Source organism: Mustela putorius, unplaced genomic scaffold (genome assembly GCF_011764305.1).
Source record: "Mustela putorius furo isolate JIRA1106 unplaced genomic scaffold, ASM1176430v1.1 tig00003974_pilon_pilon_pilon, whole genome shotgun sequence".
NCBI classification, from domain to species: Eukaryota; Metazoa; Chordata; class Mammalia; order Carnivora; family Mustelidae; genus Mustela; species Mustela putorius.
The window spans coordinates 500486-525878 of NW_025422117.1; the positions used below are offsets into that span (position 1 = coordinate 500486).

A 25393-nucleotide genomic window follows, 5' to 3' on the forward strand; every position below is an offset into this window, starting at 1 on the left:
CATTGGTGTTTTATCTCAAATTGTTTTGTGCAACATGCATTCTAAGATATCAGAAAAGCCTAAGAGAGGTAAGTTTGGGGGTCTGGGAGTACTCAAAACATTTTCCATATAAATTAATGTAATTGTTTCTTTGCTTTCCATCATTTCAGCTTACAGAAGATTTTATAGGAATGCCCTATCTTCGGATATTGGGGCAGCCTATATCCTAAGCAGTTTCCAAGATAGCACAAAATATCCTCATATACCCTTCATCCAGTTTACCACTTTCGGTATCTCATTGTCTCTCAGAGACTTTATGAACCAATATGAGACTTGGCTATTTTACCAAAAGAAAAGCACATCCCAGAAAGGGGCCGCTTCTTTGGTCTGGGTCTCATAAGGAGACCACAGCAAACATACAACTTTTTTTTTTCCCTAAAGATTTTATTTATTTATTTGACAGACAGAGATCAGAAGTAGGCAGAGGCAGGCAGAGAGAGAGGGGGAAGCAGACTCCCTGCAGAGCAGAGAACCAGACGTGGGGCTCGATCCCAGGACCTTGAGATCATGACCTGAGCCAAAGGCAGAGGCTTAACCCGCTGAGCCACCCAGGCGCCCCAAACATAAAACATAAACAACAGACTTTTCTATCATAAATAACGATATTTGGGGGGTTGTTTGGATACTTCAGTGTAATCTGGTGAAAGTCAACACATATGATTTCTGGTTGCCTAACACTCTAGGACTTCTCGTCTGTGCATTTGTTCCTGTTAGTCATCTTACCCTTTGGAATAAAGACTTGATGTGTCCTTGAGAGAGAGGAGGACTGGCTTTCACAAGGAATAGGCCAACGAACAAAGCCAGCTTCTGAACCCTGTCTCCTCTTACTCTTCCAGGTGAAGGTAAAATTAGAAGGCAGGAGAACAAGAAAGATCGAAACACCAAGCAATAGCTTATATCCCTAGAAGAATGGGAAAATTCCTCTGAATGTGTTTGGTTTTTCTATCTTTTATTTTTTAAAGATTTTATTTATTTATTTAGAGAACACAAGCAGGGGGAAGGCGAGGTAGAGGAAAGAGTTAAAGAATCTTGAGCAGACTCCTCGGGGAGCCCAACATGGGGCTCGGCATCAGGGCTCGGCATCGGGCTCAAACTCAAACCCCTGAGATCAGGACCAGAGCCAAAACCAAGAGTCAGACACTAAACCAACCAAGCCACCCAGGTGAACCTTCTATCTTTTTCTAAGCAGCAGTGACTGTCCTGTCTTGAGCTGGTTAGGATCCTTGTATCTGGTGAAAAGAATGTACCTCCCTGAGAGACAAAAGTCCAAATTATTCAAAGGAATATAAAGGTGTTATCCCTTGTTCTGTGATACCTGCATCTTCAAACCTTGACTCTTCAGTTTAGGGAGAGAGAATATTTTGAAGAAAAGCACCAGGATACCTTTCCTAAAAGAAAGGTCCTAGAGCTGGGTGTTGAAGGGGGGAGTTGACACTGTCCATATTAGACGTTTTTTTTAAATGTTAGTTCATGTCTTTTATTATTAACCCATACACAATTACTTGTCTTCTGGCTTGTTGAAGCAGTAGCTCAGACAGCATTTGCCACAACAACATCTGTGGGAGTGGCCAGCCATAAAAGCTCTAGCATCACACCCATCTGAAGGGCATTCCCCATGGAGGCAACTGATTTTGCCATTCTCATCCACGTTATAGTATTTCGGGACAGTTTAACCTTCTTTCTCTTATGCTTATTCTTCGTGGGCGTGGTATAAGACTTCTTTCTTGGCACCTTCTTTCTTTTCTTAGCACCACTACTAAGTCTCAACACACGAATGTTGTCTTGAGACCATGTACATCCATCCTCCAGCTGTTTGCCAGCAAAGATCAGTCTCTTGATCAGGAGGAATTCCTTCCTTATCCTGAATGTCGGCCTTTACATTTCCTATTGTATCCGAGAGTTCAACCTCAAGAGGGATGGTCTTCTCCATAAGGGTTTTCACAAAAACCTGCATCTTGGCGGTGGTTCCCCCGCAGATGACGGATGGGAAAGGAAAGCAACGTGCTGGCCTGCCTGTATTAGGTATGTTAACCTTCCGCTTGGAGTATCTTCCTTTTGGGAAGGCTCCCTACCATTTCCCAAAGTTGTGTTGGGTACTGACCTACTGACTGTATCCTGATCACAGAGCCTCCTGCTGCCACCACCACAGAGCACATCACGTTCGTGACCCACACTAGGTCCTTCTCATGCCTGCTCACAGGAATCGCAATCTGGAGTGGAATTCTAAAGGACTGGAGGAAGAAGGGGCTGAATGATCCTGTAGCAGTGGGAGTGACCTGAGTTCAAGGGAGCTCTGGAGCTTACCTGGTTACTGTCTTTCGTGAAGCCTGGTTGATTTCTCCTTTGGTCATGTGAGCTATCCACTATCCCGCCAGTCACCCAACCCCTTTACGTTAGCAAAATCGGTTTCTGTTATTGACAAGCAAAGAATCTTAATTATTATGGAAATTGGTGCCAGAAAATGGGCAACCTTGGGGAAATGTGGGGTGTTTGGAATGAGTTACTTGGCTAATAGGAAACAAAGGAATGTGAGATTCCATTAATGTTCACAGGCATTAATTCCATATTAATTCCATTAATATTCACTGTTCTTTCACTATGACTGGGGCTCTGGGAGGCTAGCAGTTGCTGCACGGACCAATTTAAATGATGAAGGATGGCGAACAACCAGGCATGATGGCTGTTTTCTCCCCTCAACGTATAACTTAAAACAAGAGAAGGAGATCAAATCTCAAAATTTCACCTTGGTGATAGTTCAGTTTTTTCTGTCTTTGACAAACAAACAAACAACAACAACAATAAAATTAAAAGGGATTCCAATCTAAAGCTGTGAGACTGAGGATGTACAAACCAAACCCAGAAACTGATTTTGAGAGTTGGGTTCGCAAGTCTTTCTAAGTCTTTCATATGGAGGTTGGAGAAGTGAACCGAAGGCAGTGCATCCCGGCAAGAAGAAAAGGCAACTGAACACAGTACAGCTCAGAGACACACGGGTCCCCAGACCAAGGACACTGGCATCCTGTGGGAACTTGTTAGAAATGCAAATTTTCGGTACACCTGGGTGGCTCTATCCGTCAAGGGTCTGCCTTCGGCTCAGATCATAATCTCGCTGTCCTGGGATTGAGCCCCACACTGGGCTCTCTGCTCAGCGGGGTGTCTGCTTCTCCCTCTTCCTGTGGGATCTCTCTCGTTCTTGTTCAAAGAAATAAAAATAAAATTTTAAAAGAAATGCAAATTTCCTAGCCCTACCCCAGACCTACTAAATCCGAGACTCTAGGGGCTTGCACAGCTGTCTGGGGGTTGGCATGTCCTCCAGGGGACGCTGATGAGAGTTTGAGAGGAACTGACATAAAGGAACTGAAGATCTCAAACCATCCTGAAGTAACTCCTCACCCTGCTTTCTTTGACGGAGGATAGGAGACATTGTCACCTTTGCATGTGAGAACTAATAACTTCCTTCCGAAGCCCAGTCACACTGTTGCAACAGCAACTAGCTATGCCTTAGTAGGGGGAAGGGGAGGCAATCCTGAATATGTGGACATTAGAGTTAGGAGCCTAGAAGGAGTTGTAGAAATTCACTTATATCCCCCCAAATTGGAAGAATGTGGGAACAGACTTTGAGGTTGCTAGATCAGGAGCGTGGTCCCTATAGACTATCCGAGGGAATGTACAAATATGGGTACCTCCCAGAGACAATGCATTCAGAGTGTAACCAGCTGGGGAAAGCTTGTCCAACGTAAACATGCACTGAACTTTGTCCCACAACAAATTATAGCCCAAAAGTCAGAAATCCCTTAATAAGTATAAAAGGAGGAATTCAGACACTTGAGGAAGAGGGAATAAAGGGTAGGATAGCTGATGCTTACCGAGTCTAGGAACTTCTTCACCACATTTTTTAAAAAAGATTTTATTTATTTATTTGATAGATGGAGATCACAAGTAGGCAGAGAAGCAGGCAGAGAGAGAGGAGGAAGCAGGCTCCCTGCTGAGCAGAGAGCCCGATGCGGGGCTTGATCCTAGGACCCTGAGATCATGACATGAGCCGAAGGCAGAGGCTTTAACCCACTGAGCCACCCAAGCACCCCTCTTCACCACATTTTTTATATAGACTCTCATTTTAGTAACGAGAAGTATAGATTAAGGGGTATCAGTATCGCTTTATGGCAAGAAGGTGAAGCCGCTTCAGATAGTTTAAGCAGTAAGATAATTGCACGCAACTAGATGCTTGAAAAATCACTGAAAGAGATGGGGGAGGGTATGGAGTGGGGCAGCACCCTAGTCGTGAAGTTCTAGAGTTCTATCCTCTGATAAGAAAAAAAGCTACCACTGTCTCAACCCCTTTGCAGTGCTGAAAGTTGTGATTAGACACGCTTAGGTCAGTGGCTGCCTTTACCTACCAACGCTCTGATCTACATAGCCTTGGCTATGGAGTGGCAGGAGAATTGCTTCTGTCTCACATCTCTCTTTCATGTCATTCAGGAGGGTGTCTAATTGGCAGAAAACAATTTGCTTCTAGAATATGAGCTGGAAAGGAGTCGGGGAAGCCTGGTTTTTCACTTCCCAGCCTCAGCAGAGCAGGAAGGATGCGTGAAGGGGTGGTGAACTAATTCTGTACCCGGCTCCCATGAGAAGTGACAGCTCTGTACAAAAAGCCTCCTCTAGACTCGGAATGCTGGGTGTGAGAGCTGTCACTCCCAGATCTCAGGAGTTGGGGGGGAGCTCAAGATGTGTGTGCCCACGTAGAAGTGCTAACCACCAGAGGTAAACGGAGCTTGGTCATCCTCACAGGAAGTACGGGTTCCAGTAGAAGTAGCCCAACCCTCGTGAACACCCAGTTGTGATAGATGAATCATGTGGCTCCAAAGGGTGGCATGTCAGGAAACTCTAAGTCCTTATTCGATTTGTATGACCCCTTCCAGCCTACCACAAAGGCCAGGACTGAGCCACCTTCCTTGATGGTTAGGCTTGGGGTTTTGTTTTTGTTTTTATTTTTTAAAGATTTTATTTATTTATTTGACAGACAGAGATCACTAATACACAGAGAGTTGGGCAGAGAATGTGGCCGGGGGTGGGGAGTGGGGGGTGGAGGGCGGGAGCAGGCTCCCTGCCAAGCAGAGAGCCCGATTCGGGGCTCGATCCCAGGACCCTGGGATCATGACCTGAGCCGAAGGCAGAGGCTTTGACCCACTGAGCCACCCAGGCGCCCCTTGTATTTGTTTTTAACCTATCTTCCAGATTCGAGTTAGTTATACATAGTTGAATTGTAAGTTGAAATTGCCACAGGCAATTCACTGCTTGGGCCACCAGGAACCACCAAAGGGAGTTATGGTTGCTGTGGTGGTTTCAAAATACAGACTCGGAAATCTCTGATGTTCCTCTCTTCAAAAGGCAAACCTGAGTGCTTGCCCCCTTGGGTGTGAGCCAAAGCAACTTGCTTCTAATCAACAAATTTCTCTCTAAGCCCTGCTAGCACTGCATCTCACAAATGTTGTAAGTTCTGTTTTTATTTAGCTCCAAATTAATTTTTTCTCTTGAGATTTCTTCTTTGAGCCATGCACTATATAGGACTGTGTTGTTTCATCTCCAAATATCTTGAAATTTTCCAGCTATCTTTGTGCTATTGATTTCTAATTTAATTCTGCTATCTGAGGACATATTTTGCATGCTTTCTATTCTTTTACATTTGTTAAGGTGTGTTTGATGGCCCAGAATGTGGTCTATCTTCCTGAATGTTCCATGCGAGTTTGAGAAGAACACGTGTTCTTCTGTTGTTGGACAGAGGAGAGTTAACCATTGAACAACACAGCTTTGAACTGTGCAGGTCCATTTATACACAGATTTTTAAAAAAATAAGTGCAGAGGGGCACCTGGGTGGCTCAGTGGGTTAAGCCGCTGCCTTGGGCTCAGGTCATGATCTCAGGGTCCTGGGATTGAGTCCCGCATTGGGCTCTCTGCTCAGCAGGGAGCCTGCTTCCTCCTTTCTCTCTGCCTGCCTCTCTGCCTGCTTGTCATCTCTCTCTGTCAAATAAATAAATAAATAATCTTTAAAAAAAATTTTTAAAAAGTACAGGACAGTACTGTAAATGTATTTTTCCTTCCTCATGATTTTCTTTTTCTTTCCTTTCTTTTTTCTTTCTTCTTCTTCTTTTTCTTTCTTTCTTTTCTTTTTTTTTTAGATTTTATTTATTTATTTGACAGAGAGGGAATGAGACAGAGCACAAGCAGGGGTAGTCGCAGGGGGAGTGGCAGGCGGAGGAAAAGGGAGAAACAGACTCCCTGCTGAGCAGGGAGCTTGAAGCAGGACTCCATCCCAGGACTCTGACATCAGGACCTGAGCCAAAGTCAGATGCCCCTAAATAGTTTCATAAAATTGAATTATTTAATTATCACAGCCACTCCCTGCTGGGCTGTGCTAATTGCTATAAGAGGTTTGAAAGGATCAAGAATGTATGATTGCTGCTGTGCCAGGCCAAAGTCAACCTGTTTCTTCCAACTCTGCATACACGGGGTAATGTACTGACAATGCGGAATGGAGGATACAAGTAACTCAAATGGTGCATCGTCAAACAATGTTGTACATCATCCTGCACACACACACACTCACTCACATACCACAAAGCTTTCCAGAGTATAGACTTCGCAAAGCAATGGCCCTTCTACTTTATAATGCCTGAAGATTCTACCTAGAGATCTTTACACATTTTACCTTAGAGAATTTTTATGGGATCTTGGATTCACATTCAAATTTAAGCATTTTAAATTCAACAAGTCTAAAAATCTTACCAAGACTCGCCTAGGCCTGATGATTTCAAGTAAAAACTAAAGAAAGAAATTCACATAGGGGCACCTGGGTGGCTTAGTGGGTTAAAGCCTCTGCTTTCAACATGATCCCAGGGTTCTGGGATAGAGCCCCACATCGGGCTCTCTGCTCAGTGGGGAGCCTGCTTTCCCCTCTCTCTCTGTCTGCCTCTCTCACTACTTGTGATCTCTCTGTCCTGTCAAATAAATAAAATCTTAAAAAAAAAAAAAGAAATTCACACAAATCCTTACTAAAGCATTATGATGTTTGAAGCTTTGTGCTAAATCAAGTACGGGACAAAGTTGATTGGGTGAGGGAGAAGCACAAGGAAAGGCATTTTAGGTTAACATGTTACCATCCAGCAAAGATTCTGTAGTTACCCCTTTCTAAGTGAAAAACAACTTTTGCTACAGCAGACACTAATATTTTGTACTCAAGGCACTCAAATTCCTCAATCTGGGCCAATCTCATGGTTGTTAAAATGATACACCCATACTTTCTGGGTTACTCCTTATTTTAAAATACTGAATTTTGCCCAATTCTCAACCAAGTGTTCCAATTTTAGATTAAAAATATAGTTGGGGCGCCTGGGTGGCTCAGTCATTAAGTGTCTGCCTTGGCTCAGGTCATGATCCCAGAGTCCTGGGACCAAACCCGCACTGGCCTTCCTACTCAGCGGGAGGCCTGCTTCTCCCTCTCCCATTGCCCCTGCTTTCCTTCCCTCTCTTGCTGTCTCTCTCTCTGCGTCAAATAACTAAATAAAGTCTTAAAATATCCGAAGGGGACGCGGAAACCTACGTGGGATTCATCCTTGCGTGCTTGCAGGCAGAGTCCCTAACCCGATTTTCCACGTCACTCAAATGCAGAACTGCAGCAGGAAGCCTCTTCAAGGTTCCTTGCATCTGCAAGACTTCTGCGATTAAAATGCATCTCTTCTTGGCAGAGAATTCACATAAAGCACCCATAGTAAATTAGCTAGTTGAGGGCCAGGCCAGCTGCAGGGCTGGACTGAATCTGCTTTCTCTTTGAAAAGCCTTCCCGGGGAGAACACCCCCGCCAGCAACAGAGCGCGCCCCGGCACCACGTGTCTGCACCCACGGCGGGATTGGCGGAGCGCATTTTTGCGCTGCGGTCTAGACGCGCACGGTCCCGCCCAGCTGCCAGACGAGCTGGGACGCAGAGCGGAGAGGCCGGAGGCAGATCGTCCAGGGGAGGGGGGCGGGAGGGGGGTGGGGGATTCCGAGGAGCCCGCGGCCGGGAGTCTGGGAGGGCCCGAAAGGCGCCAGGCCGGCCGCGCCACAACTTGCCCAAACCAGACAGGCTTCCTTCTGCGCCCTGGAAGAAGGAGCCGGCCCGCCGCTTCCCGCTCGGCTGCTCCTCGGCCTCCGTGGGCCCCGCCTGCGCTCGCAGCGCTTCTGGGGTTTGGGTCCCCAGCGTCCGCCCGTCCGCCTGCAGCGCCCGGCGCCCGCCAAGGAGCGCGCAGCTGGGGTGAGCCAAGGCCCGGGATGCGCCTGGAGCCCTTGGGAGCCCGCGGCCGACCCGGCATCTCTGTGCCGGCGTAGCCAGGGTCTCCTCCCGCTTCCCCCCATCGCGAGCCCAGGCACTGCAGACCCCGCTGGCGTGACTGCGGCAGCCCCCCACTCCCCGTTTCCCTTCTCCCCGGGACAGTGCCGGGGCCTCCCCGGAGCCCGTGTAAGCTGGCCTTTGTCTTTGCGGGTTCCGCGGGCCACCCGCCGTGCGCCCGGGACTGGAGGCGCTGCGCGGGGCTGCCGCCCAGCCCCGGCCGGAGGGGCGGAGGGAACGGGAAAGCGTGCCCCCATCTTTCCTGTTCCGGCCATCTTGGGGCCGTGATTCAGCCCAGGGGCAAGGGTGGCCCCCCGAGCCGCTCTCTCTGCGCCCAGAGTGGCGGCAGCGAACGTAGATGGGCGCTCCGGCCCCGCGCGCCGCCTCCTCCTCCGACCGCAGTGGGGGCGCGCGGAGAGCCCCCCACGTTCAGCTCCAAGGGCCTGGGTCCAGAGCATGGGTGACTCTTCGTAACAGGCCAGAGGCAGAGAACATAGGAGGGATACGGGCCGGGATCTGACATTTACTTAACAAAACGCCGAATTCATTCAATTATTCTTATCCACGTGTCCGTCTGGCAAATTCTCAACGCTCTCTGTGCCTGAACTTTGCCAGGTGCTGAGGACATAACGGTGAGCAAGAGAAATCACAGCCCTTGTTCCCGCTGATCCTGCAACCCGGTGGATGGAGCCCACAGCCCACAGACCTGCCAGGTCGGTATCCTGACGTCCCTTACACAGGTTGGGAAACTGAGGCCCGGGCCTGACATAACTTGTTTTAGGTCAAGCAGCAAGTAAATGGAAGACTCAAACTTTGAACCTAGGTCTGTAAGTCTTTTATGCCAGCTGCAGTGAGCGGTTAATAGTTATTTTTTTCCCCCAAAGGCCCCTTAAAAGTTAACTGCATGTACGGTTTATGTGAAGTCATATGAAGTGTGTTCTCAATTTCCTGGATGCTTTTATGTGATTTTATCTCTAGTTCGCAGTATCTGGAAAGTGCTAAAAATATTTGACATTACAACTTTGCATTAAGTTACCCTGAACTGTATTTTCTTTTCTTCTATTCACATATCTGGCTGTTAGGAAAGAAAAAAAATTTCCTGATGGTTGTTCCAAGCAGGGACTCCCCGGTGGATTGAGGAATGTGTGGCTTTTCCTCAGCTCATTGATCCCTGTGGTAGCCACGGGCAGCACCCAAAGGACCCCAAGAATGAAAGGCCTGTGGCCTGCAAGTTGCTGCTAGAGATATTTTAGCCTCTCCATATAACAGAATGCAGCTGCCACACAAGTTCTTAAGGTAAAACTTGATGGTACAAAGCTGATGGGTAATGTTCCCTTCCATATAATTTTTTTTTTTAACCTTTACATTTTGAGAGTGTATCCATTTGGAAAGACAAGTGAAGTATTACTATCCGGGGATATTCCTTCATTTGCACTTCTATCAGTATCTTATATTTAGGTAGGCAACTCATAGAGGAAGAAAGACTCCATTTTTAAAAAGGGTCTTGGGTATAAGGAATTGAGAAGAGGTCCCATCAAATAGAATGAGCTACTAATTTAATTTTTTTAACTATTTCATTGTGGTATAATAAACAAATGCACCCTTCATCGTCAATGTCCAATTCGATAAATTTTGATAAATGTGTATAACAGGTAATCAACAGACAGCACAACGAAAGTTCAGAATATTCCTGTTACACGGCAAAAGTGTCTTTCTGCTCCTTTGCAGCCAATTCCCCTCCATCCCATTTAATTTTACAGTTTTGTTGCTTAACGTTTTTTAAGTTGTGTGTGAAAGATAAAGATGAGTAGCATTTCTAATCTCAAAACCTAGAGCGAGGGCGGGAGTAAAATAACCAGAGGCTGGCAGTGCCGGGGTGGGGGTGGGGGTGGGGGGGATGTGGCTGTCTACTCCTTAGGAACTGGGGAGCGTCAGCCCCAGAGCCAGGGAGGGGAGTGGCCCAGGGAGCCGGCGCCCAGGAGATTCCCCTCTCCCGGTGGACGCGCTCGCCCACGACGTCTTTTCTGGTCCCGCAGGGCCCTGGGCGCCCGCTGACCGCTCCCGGGCAGGCGCGCCCTTCGCTCCAGGTCCCGGCTGGGGCGCTGCCATAGCAACGGCCTGGACGCCCGGACCTTAGGCCGCCGCCGCCGCGGGAGACCGGGCCCTCTCCCGCTCCCGAGGGGTGGGGCGGCGGCGGCCCGGGAGGCGGCCCGGGCCGGGTAGACGGGACCGCCCCCTCCTCGGATGCCGGCGGAGGCGGCGGATTTGCTTCCAAGCATGGTAAGAGCGGTGAGATCGGGCTGCCTGGGCATGTGGGGCTGGCGGGGGCCGCGGCTCCCGGGACTCCCAGTTTCTCCCACCACCACCACCGCCACGCTGTCTCCTTCCCGCAGCCCTTCCAGAAGCACGTCTACTATCCGCTGGCCAGCGGCGGCCTGGAGGGCCCCGACGCCCCCGCAGCTGCCTCGGGCGCGCGCTCCGCGATGGCCAGTGGCCCCTACAGCGCGGCGTCGGGCCCCCTGCCCTTCTTCCAGTTCCGGCCGCGGCTGGAGAGCGTGGACTGGCGGCGGCTGAGCGCCATCGACGTGGACAAGGTGGCGGGGGCGGTGGACGTGCTGACGCTGCAGGAGAACATCATGAACATCACCTTCTGCAAGCTGGAGGACGAGAAGTGCCCGCACTGCCAGTCGGGGGTGGACCCGGTGCTGCTGAAGCTCATCCGCCTGGCGCAGCTCACCATCGAGTACCTGCTGCACTCCCAGGAGTTCCTCACGTCGCAGCTGCGCGGCCTGGAGGAGCGCCTGCGCCTGAGCGTGGCCGAGAGCGAGCAGAGCCAGAAGCTCCTCGCCAAGCAGGCTGGGGAGATGAAGCTGCTCAAGGAGGAGTGTAAACGCAGGAAGAAGATGATCTCCACCCAGCAGCTGATGATCGAGGCCAAAGCCAGCTATTACCAGGTGGGACCGCGCGTTGCGATTCCGATTCATAAACCAGTAAAAAAAAAACCCGGGTCCCCACTGGCCAGGATATGGAGAGCCCTTTTCTAGATCACTGCCCGCCCCGCTTTTTTCCCCAAGAGTTAAGCAAAATAGTAACTGTAACCAACAGGGGACATGGTTCATTACCTTCCGTAGACGACCACGGGATTAATAATTAAACTGTGTCCACGGTGCTTTATGGAAGCCTTCTAAATGCTGGTTTGAGAAACTGCATCCTTCTTCTAATCGATGGAATGAAGAATAAACCTTTTACAAACTGCTGATGAGGTCTGCCCCAGATGAGGTGGTATGATGAAACTTATGGGCATTTTATTTCAAAATATTTTCAAACTTACGGAAAGGTTGTAAGAATAGCGCAGGGAACTTCATAAACCCCTCACCCAAATTCTCCGGTTATGAACATTTGCCACCTTTGCTGTATTTACTCAGTATCTGTGTACATACTATTATTTTTAACAATTTGACAGTGAGTTTCAGACTCCTGAATATTTCAGTGTGTATATTTCCTAAGAACAAGAACACTGCCTACTATAACAATATTAGTGATATAAGACAACAGTGTGTTTTGATTGAATGGGTAGTATTTAAAATATATTTTATTACTAAAACAACAGGATTTAAAAGAGTAAAACCTCCTGCTTTTCTGCCTTTACTCTCTATTATGGGTTAGACATTGAGCTCAAATAAATATTGTAATTTTTAGTATAACAAAAATCAATGTACTTTTTTAAATCAACAATGTTTGTTAAAGATATCTTTGGTAAAGATATTAAAGTAAGCGGGCGCCTGGGTGGCTCAGTGGTTAAGCCGCTGCCTTCGGCTCAGGTCATGATCTCAGGGTCCTGGGATCGAGTCCCGCATCGGGCTCTCTGCTCAGCAGGGAGCCTGCTTCCTCCTCTCTCTCTCTCTGCCTGCCTCTCTGCCTACTTGTGATTTTTCTCTGTCAAATAAATAAATAAAAATCTTTAAAAAAAAAAAAGATATTAAAGTAAGCAACAGGCGGACAAGATTGATTTCATTCCCTGACACTATAGTGACTTTGGCTAAATATGAGTTAAAAGGTCTCAGTGAGTTGGACGCCTGGCTGGTTCAGTTGGTAGAGTGTGGGACTCATGATCTTGGGGTCATGAGTTTCAGCCCCATGGTGGGTGTAGAGTTTATTAAAAAAAAAAAAAAAAAAGCCTCAGTAGGCTTAGGTATTAATGGTGTGAGTGATTGCGGAAGACTGGCCGTAGGCATAGATAATGGTGTGGTTCTTAGTGCTTAGGGCTAACCCATAGAAGCCTTGGGAGAAGTATACTTAAAATACGCGAACAGTTGTGACACCTGAGTGGTTCAGTCCATTAAGTGGCTGCTCTCGGCTCAGGTGGTGATCCCAGGGTCCTGGGATCGAGTTCGGCATTTGGCTCCTTGCTCAGTGGGGAGCCTGCTTCTCCCACTCCCTCTGCCTGCTGCTGCCTCTGCTTGTGCACCCGCTTTCTCTCTCTGTCAAATAAATAAATAAAATCCTTTAAAAAAAAATAGGTGAACAGTTAGAAGAGAATATCATTAGAAAGCCTTAGTGGTTAGCCTTGGGTACACAGCCCTGAGGTATAACCCTCAAATAACAACTGATGTTGCTCATTGCCTATTTGTTTCATAAATTTATTTACAAATAGTGTTGATATGGCCTTTAATAAATATATTTATTATACAATGAATGGAATGGATTCTGTTTAGACGTTAAAAATAGTTCAGCTTGGGGCGCTAGAGTGGCTCAGTTGGTTGAGCACCATACTCTTGGTTTCGGCTCTGGTCATGATCTCCGGGATCTTAAAATTGAGTCCTGCATCAGGCTCTTCACTGGGTGGGGAGTCTGCTTGAGATTCTCCAGCCTGCGTGAGCACACGCACGCTCTCTCTCTCTCTCTTTTTCCCTCAAATATATAAATGAATCTTAAAAAAAAAATTTTAGCTTTGGCCATAATCCGTGAAATGTTAAAACCTATAACATACAGACATTTTAAGATTTATGAACGTTTTTTCATTCTTTTAGTTACCATAGCAATAGTCGTTAGTAAAGATTTTCAAGTGTGAATGAGATGCATTAATAAAGGTAATGGCTGATTTTTATGGAGTGACACCTGTCTGCTCGGCCACTCAGCAGAGTCCCTGAATGACAATGTCAGGTGTATCGCGTGCCAGGTGTGACCATGAAAAAGTAGAGGAGACCAGACCACTTTTTCCTACTCCGTGTAGTATAAATACACTCTGCTGCTTTGGGGGGCTCTAGATGGTGTCTTTGAGCAGTTAAGCCCTGTAGGGTGACAGTCCTAGAGTTAGACTTCGTGGATTTAAATCCAACGTATTCCACCATGCAAGTCCTGAACCTTCGTTTCCTCATCTGGAAAATGAGAACGTTGGTGGTAGGGATACCTTTTAGGGCTATTCTGAGAATTCCATGAGTTAATGCATGTGTGGCATGAGGAGGTCTGAGGAAACGGCATCTGACACGTGCATGCGGATTTCTCTTGAACCATGGCTCCCTGTGATCTCTGCAAATCTTTACATCTTTCCCGGGAGCTGAATATTGTTGCTGTGCTTGACTCCGGGAGGGGAAGTCAAGACTGCTGCTAAGAAAAGTTGACGCATAAACTAGCCTTGGGTTCTAAGGTGTTACAATTATTTTAACTTCAGGTTCCTGTGTTTGGGGATATTTGGCTTATGATAAAATTTGCAGAAATGCGATTGGTTTTGTTGAAATAGCTATTGGACCTTCCCCTCAGTCATTAAATTGTGTTTAAATAAGAGACCACTAACAGCTGGGGAAGTCTTGTGGCCATGGGTAAAGGCTAGTGCGTACCAATGACCTGTCTATCAAATTATTTTTTTAATTAAAAATTTAGAAATACTGGAGCGCCTGGGTGGCTCAGCGGGTTAAACCTCTGCCTTCGGCTCAGGTCATGATGTCAGGGTCCGGGGATTGTACCCCGCATCGGGCATGGAGCCTGCTTCCTACTCTCTCTCTGCCTGCCTCTCTGCCTACTTGTGATCTCTGTCAAATAAATAAATAAAATCCTTAAAAAAAAATTAAAAATACCAATGGGTCATAACAGGACTTAGACTCATTCTAAGAAGAACTTTTGTTCTCATAATGGGAAGACTTAGATTCCTCTCCATGCTTTGGCACGCCAGGCCGATTTGGGAATCTGCCAGTGAATTTCTGCAGTTTTTCAGTGTTTTGGAGTTGGAGATGAATGTTGGGGGTAGCAAAAGCATGCATTTTGCAGTCAGAGAGACATACTTTAAAATATGCCTCTGATAATGCTGTGACCTAATTCATTCCCCATGCACCTCCCCACCACCAACCTGCTCAGCAGGGAGCCTGCTTCTCCCTCCGCCTGCCCCTCCCTCCCCCTGCTCCTGCACACACTCTTTATCCATCTCTTTCTCTTTCTCATAAATTAATAAAATCTTTAAAAAACAATAAAAATTTTAAAAAATCACCAAGGTCATCTAGGTTTTCACCTATGTTGATTTTTAGGAGTTTTGTAGTTTCACATTTTACATTTAGGTTTGTGATCCATTTTGAGTTAGATTTTGGGAAGGATGTGAAGACTGTGCTGATGTTCCTTTTTTTATTTTTTTTTTTTTTTTTTTTGCGTGTGGATGTCCAGTTGTTCCAGCACCATTGTTGAATAAACTATCTTTGTAGTTTCAAACAAACCATTGTATTGTTTTCTCTCCTTTGTCCAAGATCAGGTGATATTCACAAGGGTTTGTCTCCGGGCTCTCTCTTCTCCTCCATTGATCTGTTCGTCTGTTCTCTAGCTAGTACTACACTGTCTTGATTACTGTTGTTTTAAGTAATGAGTCTTAAAGTTGAGAAACGTCAGTCCTTCAACTTTGTCGTTCTCCTCCAATTCCGTGTTGACTATTCTGGGTTTTTTAGCAAACTTCAGAATGAATTTGCTGCTATTCACAAATCACTTGCTGGGATTTGGATTGGGATTGCTTTGAATCTAAAGATCAAACTAGGGAGAATTATTGACAATATTGAGTCTTCTTATCCATGAACATGGACATTCATTTATTTAGTTCTTCTTTGATTTGTTCTTCAGAACTTTGAAGCTTTCCTCATATAGATCATGTACATATTTTGTTGGATTCATACCTAAGTACTCATTTTGGGGGGTGTTAATGTAAATAGTAGTGTGTTTTTAATCTCAAATTCCAATTTTTCATTACTGGAATATACAAAAGTTGGCTTTAGTATATTAACATTATATCCTACAACTTGTAGTATACTTTGTTATTAGTTCTAAGGGTTTTTTTTTGGTCAATTCTTTTGGATTTTCTATATACATTAGTGTTATCTGCAAACAAAGAAAATTCTGTGTCTTCCTTCCTAGGCTGTATTTTTTTTTTCTTTGTATTTGTTATTTCCTTTTCTTGCTGTATTACATTAACAACGACTTCCAGTACAATGTCTGTCTCTGCAAGCTTGCAGGTGGTGGTTTGCCTGGTGTCTTCTCCTCTTATGGATCCAAGAAGAGTTGTTGATTTTTTAGTCTGTTCAGCTTTTTACTTATTGTTAGTATGGAATGGCAACTTTCAAGTTGTTCAAACTGAAAGTCTTCTAACTTTGTTTTGATGTTTTTGTCATATGAAAGTTCATCATTTTTTAATTTTATTTTTACTTTAAAGATTTTATTTATTTACTTGAGAGAAAGACAGCGTGCAGAGAGAGCATGAGTGAGGGGAAGGTGCAGGGGAGAGGGAGAATCAGAATCCCCACTGAACAGAGAGCCCCAACATGAAGCTCAATCCCAGAACCCTGGGATCATAATCTGAGTCAAAGGGAGACCCTTAATGGACTGAGCCACCCAGGCACCCCAGAAGTTTTTCATCTTGATGCAGTCACAATGTCAGGCTTCTTTTTTTGGGAGTAGGAACCCCTTCTTACCCTGGCTTTTCTGTATTACTCAAATAGTTAAAATACCTATTTTCCATTTTCAGAAATTAAAAGCCCCATATTTTAGGTTTCTTCATCCTTTCCTTTCTCCAGGGTTGTGCACAACGTTAGAGCCCACACTGACCCCTGAGTCAGGAGGACAGTCCCTAAAGTATTGTGAGGAAACTCAAGCACTCATCATCAGCAGAGAAGGCTGGAAAGATACATTCAAGGTTCCCTGAAACACGATGCCAGGAAATAGGGCATCCTGGGGGTTTTCTGGGAAAGAGAATCAGAGCTTGCCATGTAGGTTTCCTGATTCAGAGTAAGGCAACACTGTGTGCGAATAGAATAGGTTAATAGCACATTGGAGATGAAACTGCAGAATCCAGACTGGGAGAAACTCCATAGGACACATGTTCAGTTTCTTTGGCAAGCAAATTGCAGGGAAAAAGAGAGATGGAGGGTCAACTTCTAGATCAAAAGAGAGTTGAGAGACATGATGAGCCATTGCAGGATATGGCCTTATGTGGATCCTGATTCAAAACAAAACACTGCAACGTTTTTGTTCTTAAGGCAGTATGTGAAATATTGGAGAAAAATAATATTATTAATGTGTTGACATTAAGGAATTAACTTTCACATTTTATTTATATTTTTTTAAAGATTTCATTTATTTATTTGACAGGGAGAGATCACAAGTAAGCAGAGAGGCAGGCAGAAAGAGAGGGAGAAGCAGGCTCCCTGCTGAGTAGAGAGCCAGATTCAGGGCTTGATCTCAAGGCCCCGAGACCATGACGGGAGCCAAAGGAAGAGGCTTAACCCACTTAACCACCCAGGTGCCCATAATTTTCACATTTTAAAAGGTGGAGTAATACTATTATGACGTGTAAAAAGAAATCCCTTTTAGAGATAGACTCTGAAATACTAAGAAATAAAAATATTTAATATTCACGGTTTAATTCAGAGTAATACAGGTACGATGAAACAAGTTGAGGTTTTTTTTTTTTTTTTTTTTTAAGATTTATTTATTTATTTGACAGAGAGAGATCACAAGCAGTCAGAGAGGCAGGCAGAGAGAGAGGAGGAAGCAGGCTCCCTGCTGTGCAAAGAGCTCGATGTGGGGCTCGATCCCAGGACCCTGAGATCATGACTTGAGCTGAAGGCAGCGGCTTAACCCACTGAGCCACCGAGGCGCCCCACAAGTTGAGTTTTTTTTTTTTTTTTAAAGATTTTATTTATTTATTTGTCAGAGAGAGAGCGAGCGAGAGCGAGCGCAGGCAGACAGAGTGGAAGGCAGAGTCAGAGGGAGAAGCAGGCTCCCCGCGGAGCAAGAAGCCCGATGTGGGACTCGATCCCAGGACGCTGGGATCATGACCTGAGCCGAAGGCAGATGCTTAACCAACTGAGCCACCCAGGCGTCCCACAAGTTGAGTTTTTGCTTAAAATTTGAATCAGTGTTAAAGTGGAAAATGGAGATATTGGTAGCACTGATTTTTTTTTCCCCCCAGTAAAATGTATTTAGGAAGCTAAACATTTCTAAGCATGTGTTCAGTCATTTATTAATGCTGGGCTGGGGATAATGCTATGAGTAAGATCGACAAGAGCTCATGGCGTCAGGAATAGGATGTTCTGGAACCCAGAGGCATTGGGCAGGAGACCATAAACACGTGAAGTGTGTACATGTGGAAATAGTAATCGGTGAGATGTGCAATGTTGAAAATAAGACAGCGGGTTGGGACGGTGACTGGCAGGAGGACCGGCCGCGAGGGTCTGGTAGAGGTCGCGCCATTCCTCCCCCGTGTGGAAGATGCTTCAGGGAGGGTCAAGAAGGAGCCAGCGGGGAAGGTCTGGGGAAGATTCAGGCAGAGGCTGAAGTTGACCTGCTTGAGGGACAGAGAGAAGATCGGCATGGTTGGAGTGTCCCGAGCAAGTTGGTGACCGGCTAGGAAGCACCTGTCTAATGGGAGCCTTAACCCGGCTTCCTGGAAGCACCGGGTTGGGCCACCGTGGCTGCCCAGAGATAGTTTTCACTGTTTGGGGACAACACCCCAGTTTACAGTTGTCCTTTTAGTCCTGCTTTTACATATCCCCCGGGGATATGTAAAATTCCCCAGAGCTGGTGCTTTAGGGACCCCCAATTTTTTTTTTTTAAGATTTTATTTATTCATTTGACAGACGGAGATCACAAGTAGGCAGAGAGGCAGGCAGAGAGAGTGGAAGGGAAGCAGGCTCCCCGCTGAGCAGAGCCCGATGTGGCGCTCGATCCCAGGACCCTGGGATCATGACCTGAGCCGAAGGCAGAGGCTTTAACCCACTGAGCCACCCAGATGCCCCAGGGACTCCAATTTTAATGGAACGTAGGTGGGAGGACACTGGTGACTGACCCTGGGATTCGCTGCTCTCTCCTTTTCAGTGCCATTTCTGTGACAAGGCCTTTATGAACCAAGCTTTCCTACAAAGTCACATTCAGCGGCGCCACCCCGAAGATTCTCACCTCGGTAAGTCACAGGCTCAGCCTCAAAGATCGGTTTTCCTTCGGGTCCCTGTTTCTTTTTCTCAGGGAGACGTGGTCCAGCGCAGCTTTGCACATCTTTGACAAGAAAGTATTATAGTCTTTGTTCATTTGTTAAGGAACGCTTGAGCCCCGACTAGGTGCGGTGCATGGCACCAGGCCTGGGGTCTGTCAAGAGGGGCGGAGGAGACGCACTCACACAAATAAACAAGTGGTTCTTTGCAGATGTGGCAGATGCAACAAAGAAAATAAAGCAGGAGAATGGGCTGGGGTGGTTGGCAAAGGCGTCCCTGAGGATATGCTAGCTGATCGCAGGCAGAATGATGCGGAGGGGCCCAGCCTGGGGAAAATCTGGAAAATGGGTATCCCAGGCAAAGGGAGCGACGACTGTGGTTGGGGTGGGGGGTGGGGATGAGGGAGAGGTGGCACAGGCACGTTTGAGGAACAGATAGAAGGTTAGTGAAGTAGAGGGAGCAAGACAGTTGGGGGCGGGGAGGAGACTGGGTCACGTGGGACCTTGTGGATTAACACCCCGCATCCTTACCCCGCCCCAGGCTGGCCAGGAGTGTGAATAGCTCCTGGTGGAAAGCATAGGCCGTGGTGGAAGCAGGTGAAAGAGTGAGGGGGCTGCCAGAGTAGCCCAGGCGAGTGACATCGCAGTGGGACTGGGACAGTACCAGGGAGACCAGAGACGTGAAGATGGAGAGGACCTGTTCCACAAAGAGAGTGCAGAGGCATGAGAGCAAGAGATAAAGAAAGACAGTCCTGGGGTTTTGTCCTAGATGTTTGGGTGAATGGCGGCGGTGTTGACTCAGATGGGGATCTAGGGGCGGAAGCAGATTGAGGAAGGAAGGCGAATGAGAGTTGGTGTTGGTCAGGGTGAACTCGAGTCACACATACGATCGCCATCCAAGTGGGGAGGTGGGGGGTCTGGAGGTCAAGGGAGAGGCCCAGGCTGCAGAGCTGGTCTGGAGGAGCTCACCTAGATAGGAAAGGGAAGACAGTCGAGGGCCAGCCCTCAGGCTCTCCCAACGTGGGGAGCTCAGGAAGCACAGCTGAGGGCGGTGAGGAGTAGTTAACAGAGGGAGGAGGGAAAGCTGGGAGTGTGTTGTCATGGAAACCAAGGGAAACATGGGTTTCAAGAGCGAGGCAGTGGTCAGTTTATTGAAAGTTCCTGAAGCACAGAGTGAGTTGAGGACCAAGGATTGGTTATTGCTGTTGCGACGGCTGCTGCTGACCTTGACATAGCAGCTTCAGTGGATTGGTGGGGACAGAAGCCCAGAGGGAGTGAGCCGAGCTGAGAGTCAGGTGAGCAGGTGGTCAGTAACATTTGCTGGGAGGGACAGCAAGAGACATGAGCATTGTCTAGAGGGAAATGTGGAACCAAGGGAGAATTTTTGTTTCCATTGATGTGGGAGATACGAAAGTGTGTTTGGATCCTTGACGTGAATTAACTATGTATAGAGGGGAAATTAAAGAAGCAAGAGAGGGCAGGGGTTCTGTGGCTTATCCAGGAATAAACGTTCTTAAGGTAAAATAAATGCCAGGCCTCATTTCTCCTTGAGCAAAGCATTCTGCTGACTGCCTGTAGACTGGTAACCCACAGAAATTCTCATTATGGTCTTAAATGCTTTTAGCATCTAAATGTGTGTGCTGCTAGCTTGTTCCTAAGTGCTTGCTCTAGTCTCCTTTTTGGGCCAGTCTGTTTCCATTCCTGCCTATTTCAGACAAAGAGATTTATTTAGGAAATAGCTAAGCTTTGTATAAACACTACCAACAGCGGAAAATTCCATTAGTAAGTCCTGGACTCCTGATAAGAGTTTAGCAGTGTATTGGAGAAATTGGGAAGATTAAGTATTTTAATTAAACTACCATTCTTCAGTGTGAAACTGACCTTCTTTCTCTTCTGTTTCAGTATCTTATTCTATCTCATACTCGTTTCAGAGAGTGGTTCAGACTCTGAAATGAGTATTATTTCTTCAGGTCATCTTTGAGATTCTGACTTTCTACTTTGGTTTCCATACCTTTCATGTCTACACTCACAGACACATGTATATCCATTCAGTCATGTGCACATCTTCATGTAAGTACATGTACATAATAAGTACCTTCCCTTCACTTGTTGCTTCCTTTTACAACCTTTTGGTACCTCGTTTTGGCCCTGTGGACAGCATATGGCCCCAGTTTGCATTCTGAATACCAGCCTCTGCTTGTCTTAGCACCGATGGGGTTCTCAGGAGAGTGTGTGGTGGGAGCCAGAAGGACAGTGACCTTAGAGACTTCCAATATGGCACTACCTGTAGTGGAAGCTATTGGCTTCTCTTCTCTTGAGACCGGCACCTCCAAGAAGAGCTCAGGATTATTCTTTGTTACCATTAGCTTACCCTGAATGGGCTCTCACACTGTCTCTAGAGGATAATCCAACACAGTGGCTGAAATAATCTGCTACAAGTAATTTGGCGCCCCATAAGGTGAAGGGCTGCAAGTAAACACTCACGAGCAAAAATTGGCTCACGTGGCATGAAAAAGTAGTAGTAGCCCAAGTCAGAGCACTTTCCTTTGTCTTTATCTTATCAATGAGGCTGTACCCCATAAGTTTTCAGCTAGGTTTCTGAAGAGGTGGTATTTTAACTGCATGTTTCTGTTGCAACAGAGTATAAGAAAAAAGCACAGACTGATAAGCTCCAGAGTGAGATTGACATGCTCAAGGAGCAGCTGCAGCTCACCAGGTCTCAGCTGGAGGCTGCCCAGCACGCCCACGCCGTCAGGTTCTCCAAGGTAGGGTACTGAGTCCTGAACCGGTGGGATGTTGGGAAGGACCCGTATGAGTTCCTTTGAAACGTTTGATGGAATTCACAAGTGAAGTCCTCTGGTCCCGGGCTTTTCTTTGTTGGGAGGTGTTTGATTAATGATTCAGTGTCCTGACTCATTATTGGTCTGTTCAGATTTCCTATTCTTCTCATGATTCAGTCTTGTTAGGTTGCCTGTTTCTAGGCATTTATCCATTTCTTTGAGACTGTCCAATTTGTTGGCATGCAACTGTATGCAGTAGATTATTACCATCCTTTGTAATTCTGTAGTGTCGGTTGTAATGTCTCTTCTTTCCTTTATAATTTGCCTGAGTCCTTTTTCGGTTTGTGTAGCTAAAGGTTTGTCAGTTTTGTTTATCTTTTCAAAAAAAAAAACCAACTCTCAGTTTTGTTCATCTTTCCTATTGTTTTTCTATTCTTTATTTTATTATTTATGCTCTAATCTTTATAATTCCTTCTGCTAACTTTGAGATTAATTTTTTTTCCCTAGATCTTGAGGTGTGAAGTTAGATTGTTTATTTGAGATCTTTCTTTTTTTTCTTGCCGTAGGCATTTTTAGCTGTAAACTTTCCTCTTAGAACTGCTTTTGCTGCACCTTGTACATTTTGGTACGTTGTGTTTCCATTTTCGTTTATCTTGAGATATTTTTGACATCACTTTTGATTCCTTCTTTGATCCATTGGTTGTTCAGGAGTGTATTGTTTAATTTCCATGTATCTGTAATTGTTCCAGTTTTCCTTCTGTTACTGATTTCTAGTTTCATACCATTGTGGTCAGAAAAGATACTTGACATAATTTTAGTCTTCTTGAGTTTGGTAAGACTTGTTTTGTGACCTAGCGTGTAATCTATCCTGTTCCATGTTAATGTGAATTCTGCTGCTGTTGGATAATGTATGTCTGTTGGGTCCATTTTGTATGTAGCGTTATTCAGATCTGTGCTTCCTTGTTGATTTTGTGTTTGGATCGCCTGTCTAAGGAGTATTAAAGTCCTCTATGATTACCATGTTGCTGTTTATATCTCATTTTTCTTTTGTTAGTATATGCCTTATAAATTTGGTGCTGCAATATTGGACATATAAATATTTACAATTCTTTTATCTTCTTGATGATTGGTCTCCTGAATATTGTATAATAACCTTCATTGTCTCTTGAGATCCCGCTCTCTTTTTTTAACGTAGGTATTTACAGCTATAAATTTCCCTCTGGGCACTGCTTTAGCTTCTTTTTTTTTATTTTCAGTATGTTGTGTTTTGATTTTTATTCATCTCAAAATATTTTCTACTTGTCATACTGAGTTTTTCTTTGGCCCATTGGTTGCCCAAGAATACAGTGTTTAATTTTCAAGTATTCATGAATTTTCCAGTTTTTCTTCTGTTATTAATTTCTGGCTTCATTCTGTCATGGTTGGGAATACACTGAGCATGATTTCAGTCTTTTAGAGTTTACTGAGAATCTTTTATGACCTAATGTATGGTCTATCCTGGCGAATCTTCCATGTGCATTTAGCAAGATGGTATGTTCTGGGGTTGTTGCGTACAGTGTTGTCTATGTCAGACTGAGTTTAATTATCATGTTAAGTCCCCAGTTAGGTAAAAAGCCAAAAAGTTTTAAGTCATTGAGAAATCAAAGGTTGATTGACTAGACCTTGAATTTAGCTTGTATAAATATGAATTTGTGTTTTCGCGCGATGCAATGTGGCTATTCTCTCTAAATGGATACAGTCTTGAGAGTGGTTCCTCTGCTCAATAGACATTTTCTTTTAAAGTATGTTTACATTTTACATATTATTGCATATCTGCTATGCAAATTCATAGATCACAGAACTCTACTCTTGAGACTTTGCACATCTGTGTTTGTACTTTAAGAGATATAAGGACAGAAGGATGCTGTGTGCTGTTTTTGGTTTAGAAAAAATCACTGTGCACATGGCCAGGATAGGAAGTGCGATTGCAAACCTAAATGATACACACAATATTAGCTGCCACACTGGAGGTGAAGGTGTGTCCATTTACTTAAAATTTTACGTATTTGCTTCATATCAGAACTTTTAAAGCCATGCATTAAAATAATTTCAGGAATATGAAATGCAAAAAACAAAAGAGGAAGAATTTCTCAAGTTATTTGATAGATGGAAGGAAGAAGAAAAGGAGAAACTGGTTGGTGAAATGGAAAAAGTCAAGGAAATGTTTATGAAGGAGTTTAAAGAATTGACTTCCAAGAATTCAGCATTAGAATATGTAAGTATTAAGCCAAAAAGTCCTCACAATATCGGTAGGGGTAGGGTTGTTGCCTTGAGAGGTGGTGTTAGAATGGTATTATGGCCAGCAGATCTAGAAATTGCTTCATTGTGCCCAGACACCCCTCTTCCTGAGAGTGGTGAGGGAGCCCGAGACACACAGAAGACAGAGCAAGTCAGCGAAGTTGTCTTTGAGAGTGGGAACTTTGGCCCCAAATGCGTGTGCAGAACACTTGGTACATTTGAGGGGCAGCTGGCTGACTCAGTCACTGGGGTGTGGACTCTTGATCTCAGAGTTGCGAGCTCAAGCCCCACGTTGGGGGGAGATACTACTTAAAAATAAAGATTTTTTCTTAAAGATTTTATGTATTTGTTAGAGAGATAGAGAGAGTTGAAGCAGGGGAAGTGGAAGAGCAAAGGGAGAAGTAGGCCCCCTGCTAAGCAAGGAACCCCATGTGGGACTTAATCTCAGGACCCTGGGGTCATGACCTGAGCCGAAGGCAGATGCTGAACTGACTGAGCCATGCAGGTGTCCCAAAAGTTAAAAAAAAAATCTTAAAAAAAGAACACTTCATACATTTAGTACCTTTGGTCAGATCATAGAACAGGGTCTCTCTTTTCTTAGCTGGTGAGGTTTAGATAGCCATAAACCATAAACCCTTCCGTGAGTTTTGAAGCTTTCAAAGTTCCGAAGGAACTTTCTAGAAAGGCTGACACAGGTCACCATTGTGGAAGCCAACCCAGAAAGAACAGAAGTAGAACCTCTTACCAGTTCCCTTCCAGATCTCCAGCCTGGTCAGTGAGGAGGACCGGAGGTCTGAACAAGCAGGATGTGGCTAAATGAGCCTTCATCCCCTGTGGGAGCGACCTTGGTCCACACTGCCCTGGTCACACGCATAGAGAGAGACACGCCTTGCTGGGCCTTCATCCCCTGTGGGAGCGACCTTGGTCCATACTGCCCTGGTCACACGCATAGACAGAGACACGCCTTGCTGGGCCTTCATCCCCTGTGGGAGCGACCTTGGTCCACACTGCCCTGGTCACACGCATAGAGAGAGACACGCCTTGCTGGGCCTTCATCCCCTGTGGGAGCGACCTTGGTCCACACTGCCCTGGTCACACGCATAGACAGAGACACGCCTTGCTGGGCTGGGACCTCTAACTCTGTGACAGTGGCCATTGCCTTCCCTCTAAGAATAACTTGAACTGGATGGGCAGCTCAGTCATGAGTCACCCTTGGGGAAAGAAAACAAGATCCTTGAGCCCCCTCTAGGGGACAAGCTTTGTAAACTAAAATGGAGGGGTATTTTTGGAATATGGCTAAGGAGGGCCTTCTCTAAAAACACCTGGAACTTTGGCACGGAGGTTGGCAAACCACGATCTGTGAGCTGAGTCTGGCGTGCCACCCATTTTTGTATGGCCAGCGAGCTAAGAAAGGTTTTAATATTTCTAGATGGTTGGAAAGAGTCATAAGAGTATTTCATGACACAAAAATTACATGAA

General features: G+C 45.7%; 1 protein-coding gene across 6 annotated transcripts in view; it reads left to right on the forward strand.

The window, feature by feature from the left end:
- The first annotated feature begins 7994 nt into the window (after positions 1 to 7994).
- Positions 7995 to 25393, forward strand: part of DZIP1 (DAZ interacting zinc finger protein 1) — a 55341-nt gene continuing 37942 nt past the window's right edge. For 3 of the 6 annotated variants that reach the window (XM_004746138.3, XM_004746135.3, XM_004746140.3), the window contains exons 1-8: positions 7995 to 8326; positions 9017 to 9114; positions 9484 to 9697; positions 10438 to 10681; positions 10795 to 11355; positions 18746 to 18830; positions 21498 to 21622; positions 23730 to 23891. In XM_004746138.3, coding sequence (XP_004746195.1) covers positions 10646 to 10681; positions 10795 to 11355; positions 18746 to 18830; positions 21498 to 21622; positions 23730 to 23891 — 969 coding nt within the window. In that variant the 5' untranslated portion in view covers positions 7995 to 8326; positions 9017 to 9114; positions 9484 to 9697; positions 10438 to 10645. The remainder of the gene's footprint in view (positions 8327 to 9016; positions 9115 to 9483; positions 9698 to 10437; positions 10682 to 10794; positions 11356 to 18745; positions 18831 to 21497; positions 21623 to 23729; positions 23892 to 25393) is intronic. The other 3 variants (XM_004746136.3, XM_004746137.3, XM_013053135.2) reach the window with 3 other exon arrangements.